Here is a 13,150-nt window from a genome sequence, read left to right on the forward strand (position 1 = left end):
GTTGAAAATAGAAAGCCAAGCCTAACAGCAATACCCAAGCAGTCACAAGTAGGGACGAGACCCCATGGATGTAAACTAAAATGGATGTCCTGCCAAAATGGTGGAGCCTGCAGTTTGTTTATGATGAAACCTTTTCAAGGTCGCTGCATCACCTTTTCAAACGTCGTGTCGCAGCATTTCCATTTTTCTGCTCCTTCATCGAGGATTTCCATTTCAACAGTGACCCCAAAAAGGACATTTTGAAAATTTTTATTCAAGAACATTAAGATCAACCATTGGAGTCAGAAAAGCAGAAAACAGAAACATAACTTAACAGAAGTTTTTATCAGATGACTGGGTTCACATCAGCCATTTTTTTGGGACGCATCAAACTTAAACATTTTTTTTGACCTAATAACAGTATTCTTTTTTTTGTCTGTGGCATTTTACATCAACATACAATGTTTTTAAAACATTTGGAAAGCAATAATTTTATTAGTTCAACATTAAACTACAAGGAGATAAGCGGCAAATTCATATCCTCCTGCAAGATTTTATGCTTTAGCTGCCTTATGTTTACAATTAGATTCAAAATCCAACTTGTTGGAAAAGCTGTTACATCTGTTGTTTAGAAGTTTAAAACAAATCTGGATTAGACAAACTAAAAAAAATGCCACGACTACAGGATATGGACGGTATCCGTTTTTAAAATTGATATAAAATGGATATGAATGTGAAAACAAAATTTTGTTACATCAAGTGCAAGCCAAAAACAAAACTATAAATGACATTTGTAATATAAAACTTGGTAAAAAATACTTATTTAAAACTGTACAATCACCAAGTACACAGAGTGAGCACATCAACCACTATTCATTTGGCTTCAGTGGCTTCAGCCTTGGGCTCCTGCGGACAGAAAAACAAAAAACACGCCAACAGCAATGTTTTAGTCACATGACAACTTATTCTTAATTTTATTGATTATATTAAAAGGAGTCCTTGCAACACTTATCCATTATGAGAACAAATAAAACAGTAACTGCCTCACAGGTTTCCAGAACTCACACACATCATTTTTTTAATATCTAGTTCTTTTTTTACTCATTTAATCTTTAAACTCATGAACAATTAAAGCAAATAAGTTAAGATAACATAAAAAAGGAGAAACGACCTGGAAAATATAAGAACATCTGTTTGATGTAACATTTATTAATTTGCAGTGTAACAGAAACAAACCTCAGCCTTGGTGCTCCCATTCTCAGCGGGTTTGGCTTTCTTTGTTTTGGGTGCCCTCTAGAAAATAAAATGATAGTAACAAATTAATCACAGAAATGAATCAAGCAAACATGTGGCAAACATCTTACAGAGCTGTTCCCCCATAGTAAGCGTGCAAGATTTTGGTTCAATACCTTTGCAACAGCCTTTTTCTTAGCCTCCACTGCCGCAGGTTTCGGTTTCTACAAGACAAGAAAGAAGATATTTAAATCAGTTTGAGATAACAGAATATAGATCCGTGAAATCCTAGGTAATAAAAGCTTATTACAAGTTAATAAACTTCTTGATCATGGGCTACATCCTCATGTCACATTAGGTAAGAGTGTAAGAGAACCTTTAATATATTCTTAAAAAATGTAAAATTAAAATTTAATACACACATGATAGACTACTTCAATTTCAAGTGGTTGCTTCTTACAAAAAATAGTGAACATTTAACAAAAACGACAGGATAATGCACATTAAATATACTGAGTACATCTAAAAATGCTTAATTGTGTTTAAAAAGAACTTACTAATGCCAGCCGTGCAGAGGTTCTCTTAGGCTGTAGAGCCACAAGGAAGTGAAAGTTAAAACAAACAGTGTCTTATTTTGCATCAATATTAATAGCTTTGTTTATACATGACCTTTAAAGAGTATGCAATTGCAAAAAGTAAGTTAAAACAAAAGCAAAAAAAAAAGAGATGAAAATGGGAGTAGAGTTTGAATAAATATATTAACTAAGTACAACACTCATCATCCTAAATAAGGGCACAAAATATATTATATCAGTGGCAAAAAACATACAAACGATACATCAAAAACAAGCATTTATCCACAAATTCTAAATGCAACTGCTGCATCAACACAATATAAAAATATATTCATTTTAGACAAACCTCAGAGGAAGCAGGTGCCTGTAAGACAAGGAAGGGGAAAACATTACAAACTGAAAAGTAAAACTACATAATAATAATAATAAATACAGATTTAAATAGCACAAAACTTTTTTTTATTTTCTGTGTGCACTATTTTACATTGTTTTAATATAAAAATGTTCACAGAAGATCTAATATATATGTTAAATTTTTTTAACACTGCTCTTGATTTTTCAAGTTCACAAAGAGCTTTCCCGCGCATATTTGAATTCAAATTTGGGCAGTCCTGTCACCATGACACCGCCTTGGCGCCCTGACAGCTTCCTTTGTTTTGTATCAGTGCGCGCCTACAGACAGCTGTTGGGAAACTGATAAGATTACTACTTTACTAATCTGTACCTACGACAAATGGAGCTCAACGAATGCCTGGAGAGGTTTCAAGGAAGACAAAAAAAAAAAAAAAAAAATCACGGATGAGACTGAGATTTTCATCGAAAAACACCCCAAACAATCCTGTTGTGATAATTTAATTTTAAATCGTTAAATATGCATTTTTTTAATAGTATGGCCACTCACTGCACCTTAAATTAATGCGTTGAAAATACGATAAAACGCACACAAATGTGCAAAAAATAATAATAATTTATTTTTGTATTTATACGTTTTTTCCTGCTGCGCACTTGCAAACTGCAATCCAATCGCGTTTGACGTTTTTAATAAATATTTACTACTGTTAACAAACCCATTTCAAACGACGATGCAAGAACCAGGCTGGCACATATTATTCAAAACCTGAGCGGAAAAAAATAATAATCGCCACCTCCCCTCCCCCAACTCCTTCCTCAAATTTGCAGCCTGCGTTCGAGCTTATTTTGATTGCTTGATAACGGCGCAGTTCATATTTATCTTCATTAATTCGGATCCCAAGTTATGCATTCAAGCATCGACGCGCAGGTTGAGAAAAAGAATAAAGAAAAACAGTCATTGTCCATATCGAAAGTTTGTTACTGCGTTTACAACAGCAAGATTTGTGCCCTGCCTACTGCCAAAGAGAGGGGGGGGAAAAAGATGGTGTCAGAAATTTTGCACAACGCAATGTCAACGGCTGGACTAACCAGAGTTTGGCGCTGGAAGACAAAAAATTTACAAAAATACACGCAACTGTGCGCGTTTAACTCATAAGAATAATTTAAAACCATGAGCAAAAATTTCAACTTTTGTTTTCGACGAGTGGGAGGATGCTTGCGCTCTTCTCCACTGTCAGACCGCCATTGCTAAAACGCTTGTTAGGGATGATGACGTTCTTCTTAAGCAGAAATATCAGGCGCAGTCTTGTGTTAACTTAATGCTACGAAAACGATTCCAGTGCACAGACTTAAATTAAATTTAAATTCATGTTTTTTTTACCTTTGCTTTGCCCATGTTCTCAGCGGGAAACGAAGAAAAACGTCAGGAAAATACAGCTGCGAAAATGGCTTTTTTCGAAGCGATAACAGACGCCAACCAAGCGCGCACAGCGGAAAATGGCGAATGTATAATGCAAACGAATGTTCTTGTAGTTTATACACTGAAATATAAGAACGAAACCGGTTTGAACCAGTTTTGTGTTTCGAATCTCGCCATTGGATAGAAAGGCGTCACGTGGGTTGGAGGCGCCTCCCATTTGTTAAAAAGGCAGACGGCAACTTGAAGGAATACGGATTATAGTCGCGGGGTGGCGCTGTATGAACGACTGATTCGTTCTGCTGTACCGAAAAAATAAATACGCAGATAATGGCGCGTCAAAGTCGTTGCACCTTTTCTCACCGTCTATCGGATAAACTGAACAATTTTTGCTCACAAAGTCCGCCAGAACCAAATTTTATGGTGTATCTAATATCCCCGCGTTGCAACTGACCAATCACGTTGTTTGATGTCATAGCTTTGAGGCAAAATACGGTCGCGGGTGAAGATTAGACTATGGTGCTTTCTGTCAGCTTGTGGTGGATGAATGTCTATTTGGCTTGGGCATGTAAGACTGTAATTTTAGCCCTGTGTAAAACCAAAAATCAACATTTAGTTATTATTATTATTACCTGAGGGATTGAGGGTCAAACCAAGCGTTGTGTGAAGAAATACTAATACAGACATATACAATTTGTAACTGGTAGATGTTTAGTGGATTTTAAGCTATGACTATATATTAAATAGCTAAAAGTAGGATACCTATTCAACACTAAAATACTGTTCACATGTCTGTGCATTAGTAGTAATATTCCAGAATATTCCAGGACTGTATGCCTGATGAGTAGTATAAATTCATGCTTATACCTATGTATGTGTATATAAGCATATTTTTGTGGGGCAGTATGTTTATAGTATGGTGTTTCTAGTTCTACCAAAGTTTATCAATTCTTCTGTCAGTGTATAGATGATGCAAGTTAAATAAAATTGGTTCCTAGAAGTGTTTCCTCTGGAGGGACAAGATCCAAATATGATGATTTGATGAAGAGATGTCTTGCATTTGAGTTTGTGATTTAAAGACTGAGGACTTCTTGGATAAAATTGGGACATTTTTTCTTCAATTTTTTCCCAAATAAACAAAACCCAACAAACATCCAGCTGGAAAAAAGTAAAAGTGGTTCTTTGCTTGTGTTATACCACCAACTGAGATGCAGAATAGCAATTACAAGCAGTTATTTAAATTTTTGCAATACATAGCGTATTAGTAGTTGATAAGCTTTAAGGCTCAATACTTCCAACAGGTAGCAGCAGAAATTATATCGGTACAGTTTTATGTGCTGAAAGTCATCTACTTGCAAAAACGACTCGTTAATCCAATAAAACACCATCACCAGTTTTCCCCCTGAGAGTCCATATATATCAGCAGCATGGACCACACACATATTTTTTGCTGCACAAGTTAAGACAATAGATAACCATATTTTGGAAGCCAAATGGAGACAAAAGCTTAGACTTGTAGTATGTAAGTACAAAACAGAGAATTTCACATCATTTAATCATATCTGACATACAGTAATCATTTTATTTTGTTCCAGAAAGCTGGTCAAAATATAGTTATGTAATCAAAATCACAGTCAACAAACAACACTTTATGCTTCAACAACAATTTAAAAGTTCTGTGGACGAATGTTTTGGAACCGAAACACAGGATCCGTGGCTTTCACTCACATAAAATGACCTTCCGTTCAACGGCATGCATTTAACTGACAGTTTATACGATGATTTAACTACATCTTGACCAGTCATTTCCACCTTTTAGAGTTTTTAAATCTACAATCATAAATAGCAGGATTATTCTACAGCCCCATAGGGGTAAAACTGCCCTCTTATATGAATCAGCAACAAAATAAAACCGCTCCCAGTTACTGCTTGCTCTTCCCTTTTCCACAGAAGCCCTTTTGGGAAGAGGACATAGGAGAGGCTTCGTCCCCGCTTCAGAGGATTTGTTCTTCTATGTATTCTTAGGCCAACAAGGATTCACTGCATAAGTCAGAAAAGAAAGAGTCTCTTTTGTGCTTCAGTGCTTCTAGGAAGTCTCGAACTCGTTCTTCCCGGCAGGAAGTGTAGTGTAGTAGCGCCTCTTGTCTTCTCTGGCTATCGACGGGCTTTCCATTGCTGTGATGCTGCAAGAGCTCTGCTACACAAGCACGATCTGCTTCTAGCTGCTGCAGAGCCTGATGCTCTCGATGGAGGTCTCTAGCTTTCTGTAATAACAAACACACCAAATTAGACATACATTTAAATATATACATAGATACAGGAGTTACTTTAATCTTTCTCTGCCTGTTTAACAACACTGTTTCACAAAGTAACACTGATCTACATTAATTGCTACGGTTAACAAGTGATGAACCTGCAACTCACACAGCCAAAACATAAGCCCTTTTCAGATATGGGATGCATAACACAGCTGCTTATTGCTGCTTATGATTCTCCAAAACAACTAACCAAGTGCCAGCGTGTCACAATCTAGTATACTCATAGTGCTTGTCCAAAAGCTCTGATAAATGGAGGGTTTCATCAGAAAAATTGCAACCTCTGTGCCAAATCAAACATGGGGATCTTTCCATTGTAGTGATCCCTTTGGGGTGGGCGGAGCAGCTGGAAGTTCTGTTCCAAAGAACTCACAAAAATGCAGGGAAGACATGCAGTCATAATCATGCACCGTATCCATGCCCCGTGTCTCACTTGCTTCCCTGTGTTTGCACTTATACTTGAACATATTTGCCAACAAGTCCATACACCTCTTTAAGCCACTGATACTGACACATTTATTCGTATTAAGTTAAATAAATATTTGTTCTCTTTATTCTTCTTTGCTGCGGCCTTTGAGTCAGTCATAACAGCGACCAGGGTGCAACATGGAGCTGACACAGTCAGCTGCCATCACATTAATGAAAAGCAGAGCATGGCCGACAGTGGGTGACAGGGGTCATAACTACAGTAGTACCCAAACAGCTAAGTCCAATTAGGTTCAAAACCAAAAGAGCGGTATGGTTCAGTTATATTAGACATCTGAAAGTACATTTTTGTGCTGCTTCTAAATAATATTATTCTAGTTATACAGGACCTTTAGTCACATTTAGATCCTTCCCAGCAAGGAAATAAAGGAGGCCAAAAATAACAAACATGATGACCCCAAAAACACACCGTATTCTTCGACTGCCTCACTCTACACAGCCCTTCCAACTCTGGGGACAAAAAGCTATGGAGTATTCAAACTAAACACGAAAAACTGACACATACTGTTGAGACTGCACTTCTTTTTTCTTATAGTGAGTTTCACTGATCTAGCCTACTTCGGATCAAAGTGGGCTGTATGTGGCCCACAATGTAAAATGAGTTTGACATCCCTGGTCTAAACAAATAAACTCCTTTCTCATGTTCGTTCCCTCTTTCTTACGTGCACACATGCTTTTGAAAATCACTCTGGGAGAGCACATTTGTTTAACTGGGGCAGTTCTTGGAAGCTGTGACTCAGGGTTCCCTCACATTATAGATTCATCACTAAATGCAGATTTTCATGGAGATAGCTTTAATTGGGAAAAGACTGAAATTCCATGAGTGAACCTGAACTAGTTACTTAACCTAACATGAGTGATGACTCTTGTCAAATGCGCTCGGACACACCGTGTGGCTCACACAGTGTGAGTAAACCCTAATTCTGTCTCAGTATTATCCTTACCTGGATGGATTTGTGATTTAATTGATACTGCAGAATGGCTTCACACAGGTTCCAGAATGAGTACTCTGGCCACAGAACGGACTGAAATACTAGGCAGGAGTGAGAGGTCTGCAGAAAGAGCACACACGAAAACCAATACAAGTTTACAGGGTATCTGAGAAAAAACTGGAAGAACAAAATAAAGCTTTTACAATTTGTGCTGTAACCCAGTCATTAGGTTAATACTGTCTTTCAGTGATTGCACCCCCAAACTGGAAGGGAGACTTGTCACAGGCTTTAAGGAATGTAGAAAGAAAATCTTACGTGCAAATAAATCACTAAAGATATATATAGAAAGATAAGTCAGAGGAGATACAAAGAATTCTCTCGGAGTCTGTTTCAGCTGTTCAAGACTATTTTTTTTTCTTGTAAAACCCAAGTACTTACCATCCCTGATGGTCACTAGATAAAAACACTGATAGTGAATTAAATATAAACTGTAACTGTACTCATACAATGAAACACTCATCACAGATTGGTTTCTTTTGGCATCAGACAGTTTTGCTGGATTATTTTCACAGACAGCTTTGAAGGTTAACATCATGAATGACCAATACATCCTGCAAAACAAGTCCAACCACCAGTGTTACTCTGTTCTTAATTCACAAAAAAACATTACTCATCAAGCCCTTTCCTGCGATAAAAGGGGTTGGAATAAAACACACATGTTTATTAAAAGGCCAGAAATTAAATAAAGTAGTACATCTCAATACTTGAGCAGTATTCAGATTTTCGTTTGGAGCCAGGAAAAACTCTGCTCCTAAATCATCATGATCCCTAAAGACTCAACCAAGCATAAATCGAAATCCTACTTTGCTGTTTTCATAGTTTCATAGAAAAACAGCCCTATCTTCAGGGGTAAATCAATTCAAGTTTATATATGCAGCACCAGCTGGCAACAACAGTCATTTCAATGGGCTTTATATTGCAACATTCTCAAATTGGGGACATCCTGACTGGAATTGTTCAAACAAACAATTCCTATGCAAATTATTGCAAATGACTAATTTGTAAGAACTCTTGAGCATTTGAAATAAAGGCCAGGATGGCCTGTAAGTGGCTAAAACATTTGGATTAAGTGAATGCTTTACAGGTAGTAAGTAACTGCAGTCACCTTAGAGCCCTGTGGTATGGAGCCAAATAAATTGATCATATTTACAATTTTAAAATGAATTATAACAACAACACCTCACTGAAGAGCTGAGGGAAGATTGGATAGTTTATATGATGTAAGTGTTAGAGTTGCTTAGAGATCAATAGGAGAGAATCAGTCTAAATGAAGATGAGGTTTGTGGGAAATGCGGTCCCAATCAAAAGTTTAAGACCATTTGAAAAATGGCTAAAATATCATATTTTGCATGGTTGGATCTTAACAAGGTTCCAAGTAGAGCTTCAACATACAACGAGAAGAAATGGGAGTGAGACAAAACATTTTTTTTAAGCATGCAACTAATTGAAAACAGCGATTAAACTGAAACAGGCTGTTTTACAGCTGATCACAAGTTTAGGACCACACCTTCAAAAAAAAAACAAAAACAAAAACCACACAACCAAAAAACATAAACTACCTCAAAACAGAAATCAAAGTTCCAAATATGAACTCAGCAATGAGTAGCTTCACCGTTATTATTGATTAATGCAAAAATTTGTTGCGGTATGCTTGATGCAAGCGTTTTCATCCAAAACACCTCTTGTCACGGCAGTAATGTTGGAAACCATCGGGATCATCTTCCACTTGACCTTTGCGTTTCATAACTTACTGCATCCCACCTTAGCAGCGATGGCGCACTGTGAGAGACCCTGCTTATGCAGTTCAACAACTTGACCACGTTCAAAAAGGGAAAGGGTTCTTTTTGCCTTTGCCATCAGAACGTGACGACAGTGTGACTACCTCACAGAAAATGACAATGAATCCTCATTTTTGCACAGATTTGGCCTTTTAAAGGCATGTGGTCCTAAACTTTTGATCAACTGTAAAACAGCCTGTTTCATTTTAAGCGTTGTTTTCAATCATTTGCATGCTCAAAAAAAAATGTTGTGTCTCACTCCCATTTCTTCTTGTTGCATATTGAAGCTCTACTTGGAACCTTGTTAAGAACTAACCATGCAAAACATGATTTTTTGCCATTTTTCAAGTGGTATTAAACTTTTGATTGGGACCGTGTATGGTGAACTTTATTAGCTGTTGATGACACCCATCTCACTCTCACCTGCCAAAGAAGGAAGTCGCTGAGGCGCACCTCTCCAGAGGTGCGGATGAGCAAATCAGGATTTGGCGAGTTATTGCTGTACAGACACTCACTTAGCAATGCCTCCGACACATCACTACACATCACAGAAACACAAACAGCTTGTTAACACAATGGCTCTCCAGGACACCTTTCTACAGAGTATTTAACAAAGGATGACAAGATGAACTCATTGCGGTTTCGTTTACCTTCCTTTGATCAGGCCTTGCTCTACTCCCCATGCCATTTCCCTGACTGCATTGGTGATTTCATATCTTGATGTGTAGGCAAAACACACATTGACAAAACACCTACAAAACAAGAATTTGTGGTGCTGTGGTCACTTCTAATGTACAGGATATCATGCACAATGAAAAACACAAGCTACTAAGCATACTTATTGTGATTCCTGGTTGTGAACACGGCTTTGGCAATAAGCTGTTGAAGGTCAAGTGGCAGCATATTCAAGTCGCCCAGCACTCGGATACAAACGCCATGTTTCTCTAGATTTTCACTGCAAAACAAAACCGAAAGACATTTATAGGAAAAGCATGAAGATGAACAGGATATACAGAAAGACTACTCAGGATCCTGAAACTTGTCTGTCTGCATTTTCTACCCAGAAAAACACAAAGGAGACTCCGGAGAATTTTGAGTACTCAGTGTGTACAGTGGACTTGAAAGAGTCTGCTGTCCAGCACTGTGCAAAAGTGGTTTGTCATAAGGATGTCAATCGTTCGAAAAATAATAACCTTGTATCATAAACAGCCAGCAGCCTCATAAACAAATTTGTCCAAATTTTGATAGACATAATACAACATCCAATAGAAGGGGATTTTTTTTTTTTACAGTGTTAAATTCTTTAGACAGGTTACTCAGATTAAAAAAAAAAAAGGAGCAAAACATGGCATTTGAACAAGTGAGCTACTTATACCACAGTCTTGTGTGCAACAAATACAGACTAAAGGGCAATATTAAGCAATGGATTAGTCAGCAAGCTCTTTGTTTTATTTCTCCAAAGTGAAGAAATAAGTCAGCTGTAAAATATTTCATACTTGTGTGGAAACAGAGAGAAATGGCTTGCAGACTAACAGGCCTCCACCTTAGCTTGAAAATGTATCTGCAGCAGTCATCAGCTGCTTAATAAATAAATAGTACATGCACCACAATGACCACAGAGTAAAATGAAAAGAGAATCCACGTTAGTTGACTAGTCTGAGCTTGACATACTGCACTACAGTGAAAAAGTAAGCACTATTGAAGAGACCAGTGGAAATAACAGACTCCCTTGCTTCCTCTTGGCCATCCCACCATTAGCACACTGCATCTGACTCAGTGTCTGATGCATTGCATTAGTAAATGTTTCTGTGTCAACACTGTTGTTGTGTCTGTCTGAACCAAAAGTAACAAACAAACAAATAACAACAGATTTCCATCCAAGCCCACCCTAAAGGTGAACTCCAAGGATCTCGTGCCTCTGCTGGAAACAGGTCGTCAAAACTGGTTTAAAATTGTTTTCTCATGTACAGACCCCCATTTACTTTAACTTCAGATTTATGCTTGAGCGCTGCAAGTCACTCTTTCTAAACTTTACTTTAAGGAAGCAATGAATCATATGATGTACAAACTGTGACCACAAGCAAAGTGGAAAACTCAGCTCGAAACTCACTGTTCCTCCAGCAGCCTTTCAAACTTCTGCCTGGCGAGCTCCATCAAACCATCCACCTCATCTTCGGTGCGCTTGAAGTTCTCAATGCTGAAGGCATACACCGTCACCTCTGGGATGTTCAGATGCTTGCACCAACGTAGTGTCTGGTGTGGAGAAGACGAAGCATTTTGACACACATCATCAATTTGTTTCTGCCCATGTGACATGCATTTCCTATAGCCGAAACCCCCAAACTCACCTCTGCCAGCTTGTTGAAGCCCTGCATGTGTCCTTCCTGCCGTTCCATGTTTTTCTTACGTGCAAAACGTCGATTACCATCCATGATGAAGGCCACATGTTTAGGCATGGGTCCTGCCTGAAAGACAACAGTCAAAAGAGTCCAAAGAAATGCAGAAGAAAAAGCATTAATGCAATCTACGGTAATCCATAAAAGACCAACACTGTCTAATGCTATGTAGATATCTGCTGATATCTTATCACAAAAATGTCACGTACAACTTTTTTTCGAAACATTTCAAATTTAAATAAAATAGCAATTTCCAGATTAAAAAAACCCCCCCTCATCACCATCAACTAATATGTTTGCATTTTGAACGATAACTAATAAGTCATTCCCTGTGGCCCCCTCAGGGGTTACAGACAATAGCACCAGCTCATGCCCCTAGATATTTAATTAAGAACTATTATTATTATTATTATTATTATTATTATTATTATTTGTAAGCTTTTCTTTATGGTATTTTCTGAATCTTAACCTTGTCAAACAAATAAATAAATAGTTTGATGTTTTCTAAATGGCTCAGTTTGTCACTCTATTTTCTATCCAGATACTCTGAAATGACATACTTGATATTTTTGTCAAGGCACACATATTTGGTATACATATATGCATTCGTATAATTCTCAGATTCCCTTTCTTATATATTGCACACCTCTGTTGCTTGTGAAGCCTGCACACAAGAATTTCACTCGTATGCGCTGTACCAGTGTACCAGCACATGTGATGTGACAATAAAAGTGATTTGATTTGAGTCACAGAAAGGCAGAAGACCGACAAAAGCGAGGCTGGAAAAGACAGCCAACTTATAACGTACAGCTTACCTTTAGTATATTGGCAGAAATCTTTTCAAGCAGGGACAACTCGCCTTCTTTTATCCACGACATATCCGTGCTGCCGAAAGACAGAAAGGTTTATTTATAAAAAGGTGGTTGGGGGGGGGAATTCAATGAGCACTCCTACCGCACACACTCCCTCTTCCAGAAGAAAAAAAAAAAACTTCACCAAGTTTTAGCTTTCACGAAAGGGAAGGCATCTGGTTCCCACATTAACGTCCCATTTTTAGAAGATATTGCATTACATTTGCAGCCACTTATGGATTTCACCGTTCCACTGCAAGCCCGGCTCACGAGACCTGCAGGGAACTAAACCGCCGCGAGACTGGAAAAGGACTGACGGGCGCCCTCGTTGCCCAGGAAACACATACAGTGCTTCATTCATTCAAACTACTGAAGCACGAGCTGTTCTACTCACAAACTGCGATCGTTTTATCACATTTCACATACCTTCCAACTCACAGCCTTAACGATGACGACCTCTTCCGTATTGGAGTGAAGTGACGTATGAGCGTGCTGACGACTTCCTGTCAGCAGTTAGTAGATTTTTGAATCATGCGGATGGACGCACGCTACGCTTCAATCAAAGGACTGACTGTGATTTCCTTAACTAAAGGGAAGTGGTCTTCTCAACGTTTACTGAAGTAAAAACACCACAATATGAACTAAGGGATGACAAGTAAATTAAAATCTATTATTTTTAATATCTTTTTAATGTCTTTTTAAAAAAATATTAAATCGAACATAAAAAGCCAAAGACATCAATGGGGTTTGAGTGTGTGTGTGTGTGTGTGTGTGTGT

At 37.9% G+C, this 13,150-nt stretch overlaps 1 protein-coding gene and 1 long non-coding RNA gene across 3 annotated transcripts; both read right to left on the reverse strand.

Moving 5' to 3' along the window:
* Positions 1–233: 233 nt before the first annotated feature.
* LOC146659473 (uncharacterized) lies at positions 234–3,683 on the reverse strand. Its single transcript, XR_014913801.1, has 6 exons — positions 3,520–3,683; positions 2,134–2,151; positions 1,770–1,799; positions 1,389–1,436; positions 1,216–1,272; positions 234–885 (listed from the first exon to the last, which is right to left on the reverse strand). It is a non-coding gene; the product is annotated as an uncharacterized LOC146659473 (long non-coding RNA).
* Positions 3,684–4,883: 1,200 nt separating this feature from the next.
* On the reverse strand, positions 4,884–12,875 carry dhdds (dehydrodolichyl diphosphate synthase). 2 transcript variants are annotated; one of them, XM_085423537.1, is made up of 9 exons: positions 12,800–12,875; positions 12,338–12,407; positions 11,475–11,591; positions 11,237–11,379; positions 9,965–10,081; positions 9,777–9,878; positions 9,550–9,664; positions 7,301–7,408; positions 4,884–5,819 (listed from the first exon to the last, which is right to left on the reverse strand). In XM_085423537.1, the coding sequence occupies exons 2-9, from the start codon at positions 12,398–12,400 to the stop codon at positions 5,577–5,579; spliced, it is 1,008 nt and encodes a 335-aa protein (XP_085279663.1). In that variant the 5' UTR covers positions 12,401–12,407; positions 12,800–12,875; the 3' UTR covers positions 4,884–5,576. The 2 variants fall into 2 exon arrangements, with proteins under 2 accessions (XP_085279663.1, XP_085279662.1); XM_085423536.1 differs by lacking the exon at positions 12,800–12,875 and adding an exon at positions 12,519–12,789.
* Between the last annotated feature and the right edge of the window lie 275 nt (positions 12,876–13,150).

Source organism: Rhamphochromis longiceps, linkage group LG11 (genome assembly GCF_057381845.1).
Source record: "Rhamphochromis longiceps isolate RC_006_pf linkage group LG11, R_longiceps_female_GT1.1, whole genome shotgun sequence".
NCBI lineage: Eukaryota > Metazoa > Chordata > Actinopteri > Cichliformes > Cichlidae > Rhamphochromis > Rhamphochromis longiceps.

Excerpts from the sequence above, each read along its gene's own strand:
- dhdds (XM_085423536.1), bottom strand. The coding sequence starts at position 12,562 with ATGTGGGAACCAGATGCCTTCCCTTTCGTGAAAGCTAAAACTTG. Across the intron at positions 11,380-11,474 it reads GCTTCAACAAGCTGGCAGAG|ACACTACGTTGGTGCAAGCA; the intron begins GTGAGTTTGGGG and ends TCTCCACACCAG. Across the intron at positions 10,082-11,236 it reads GAAAGGCTGCTGGAGGAACA|TGAAAATCTAGAGAAACATG; the intron begins GTGAGTTTCGAG and ends TTTGTTTTGCAG.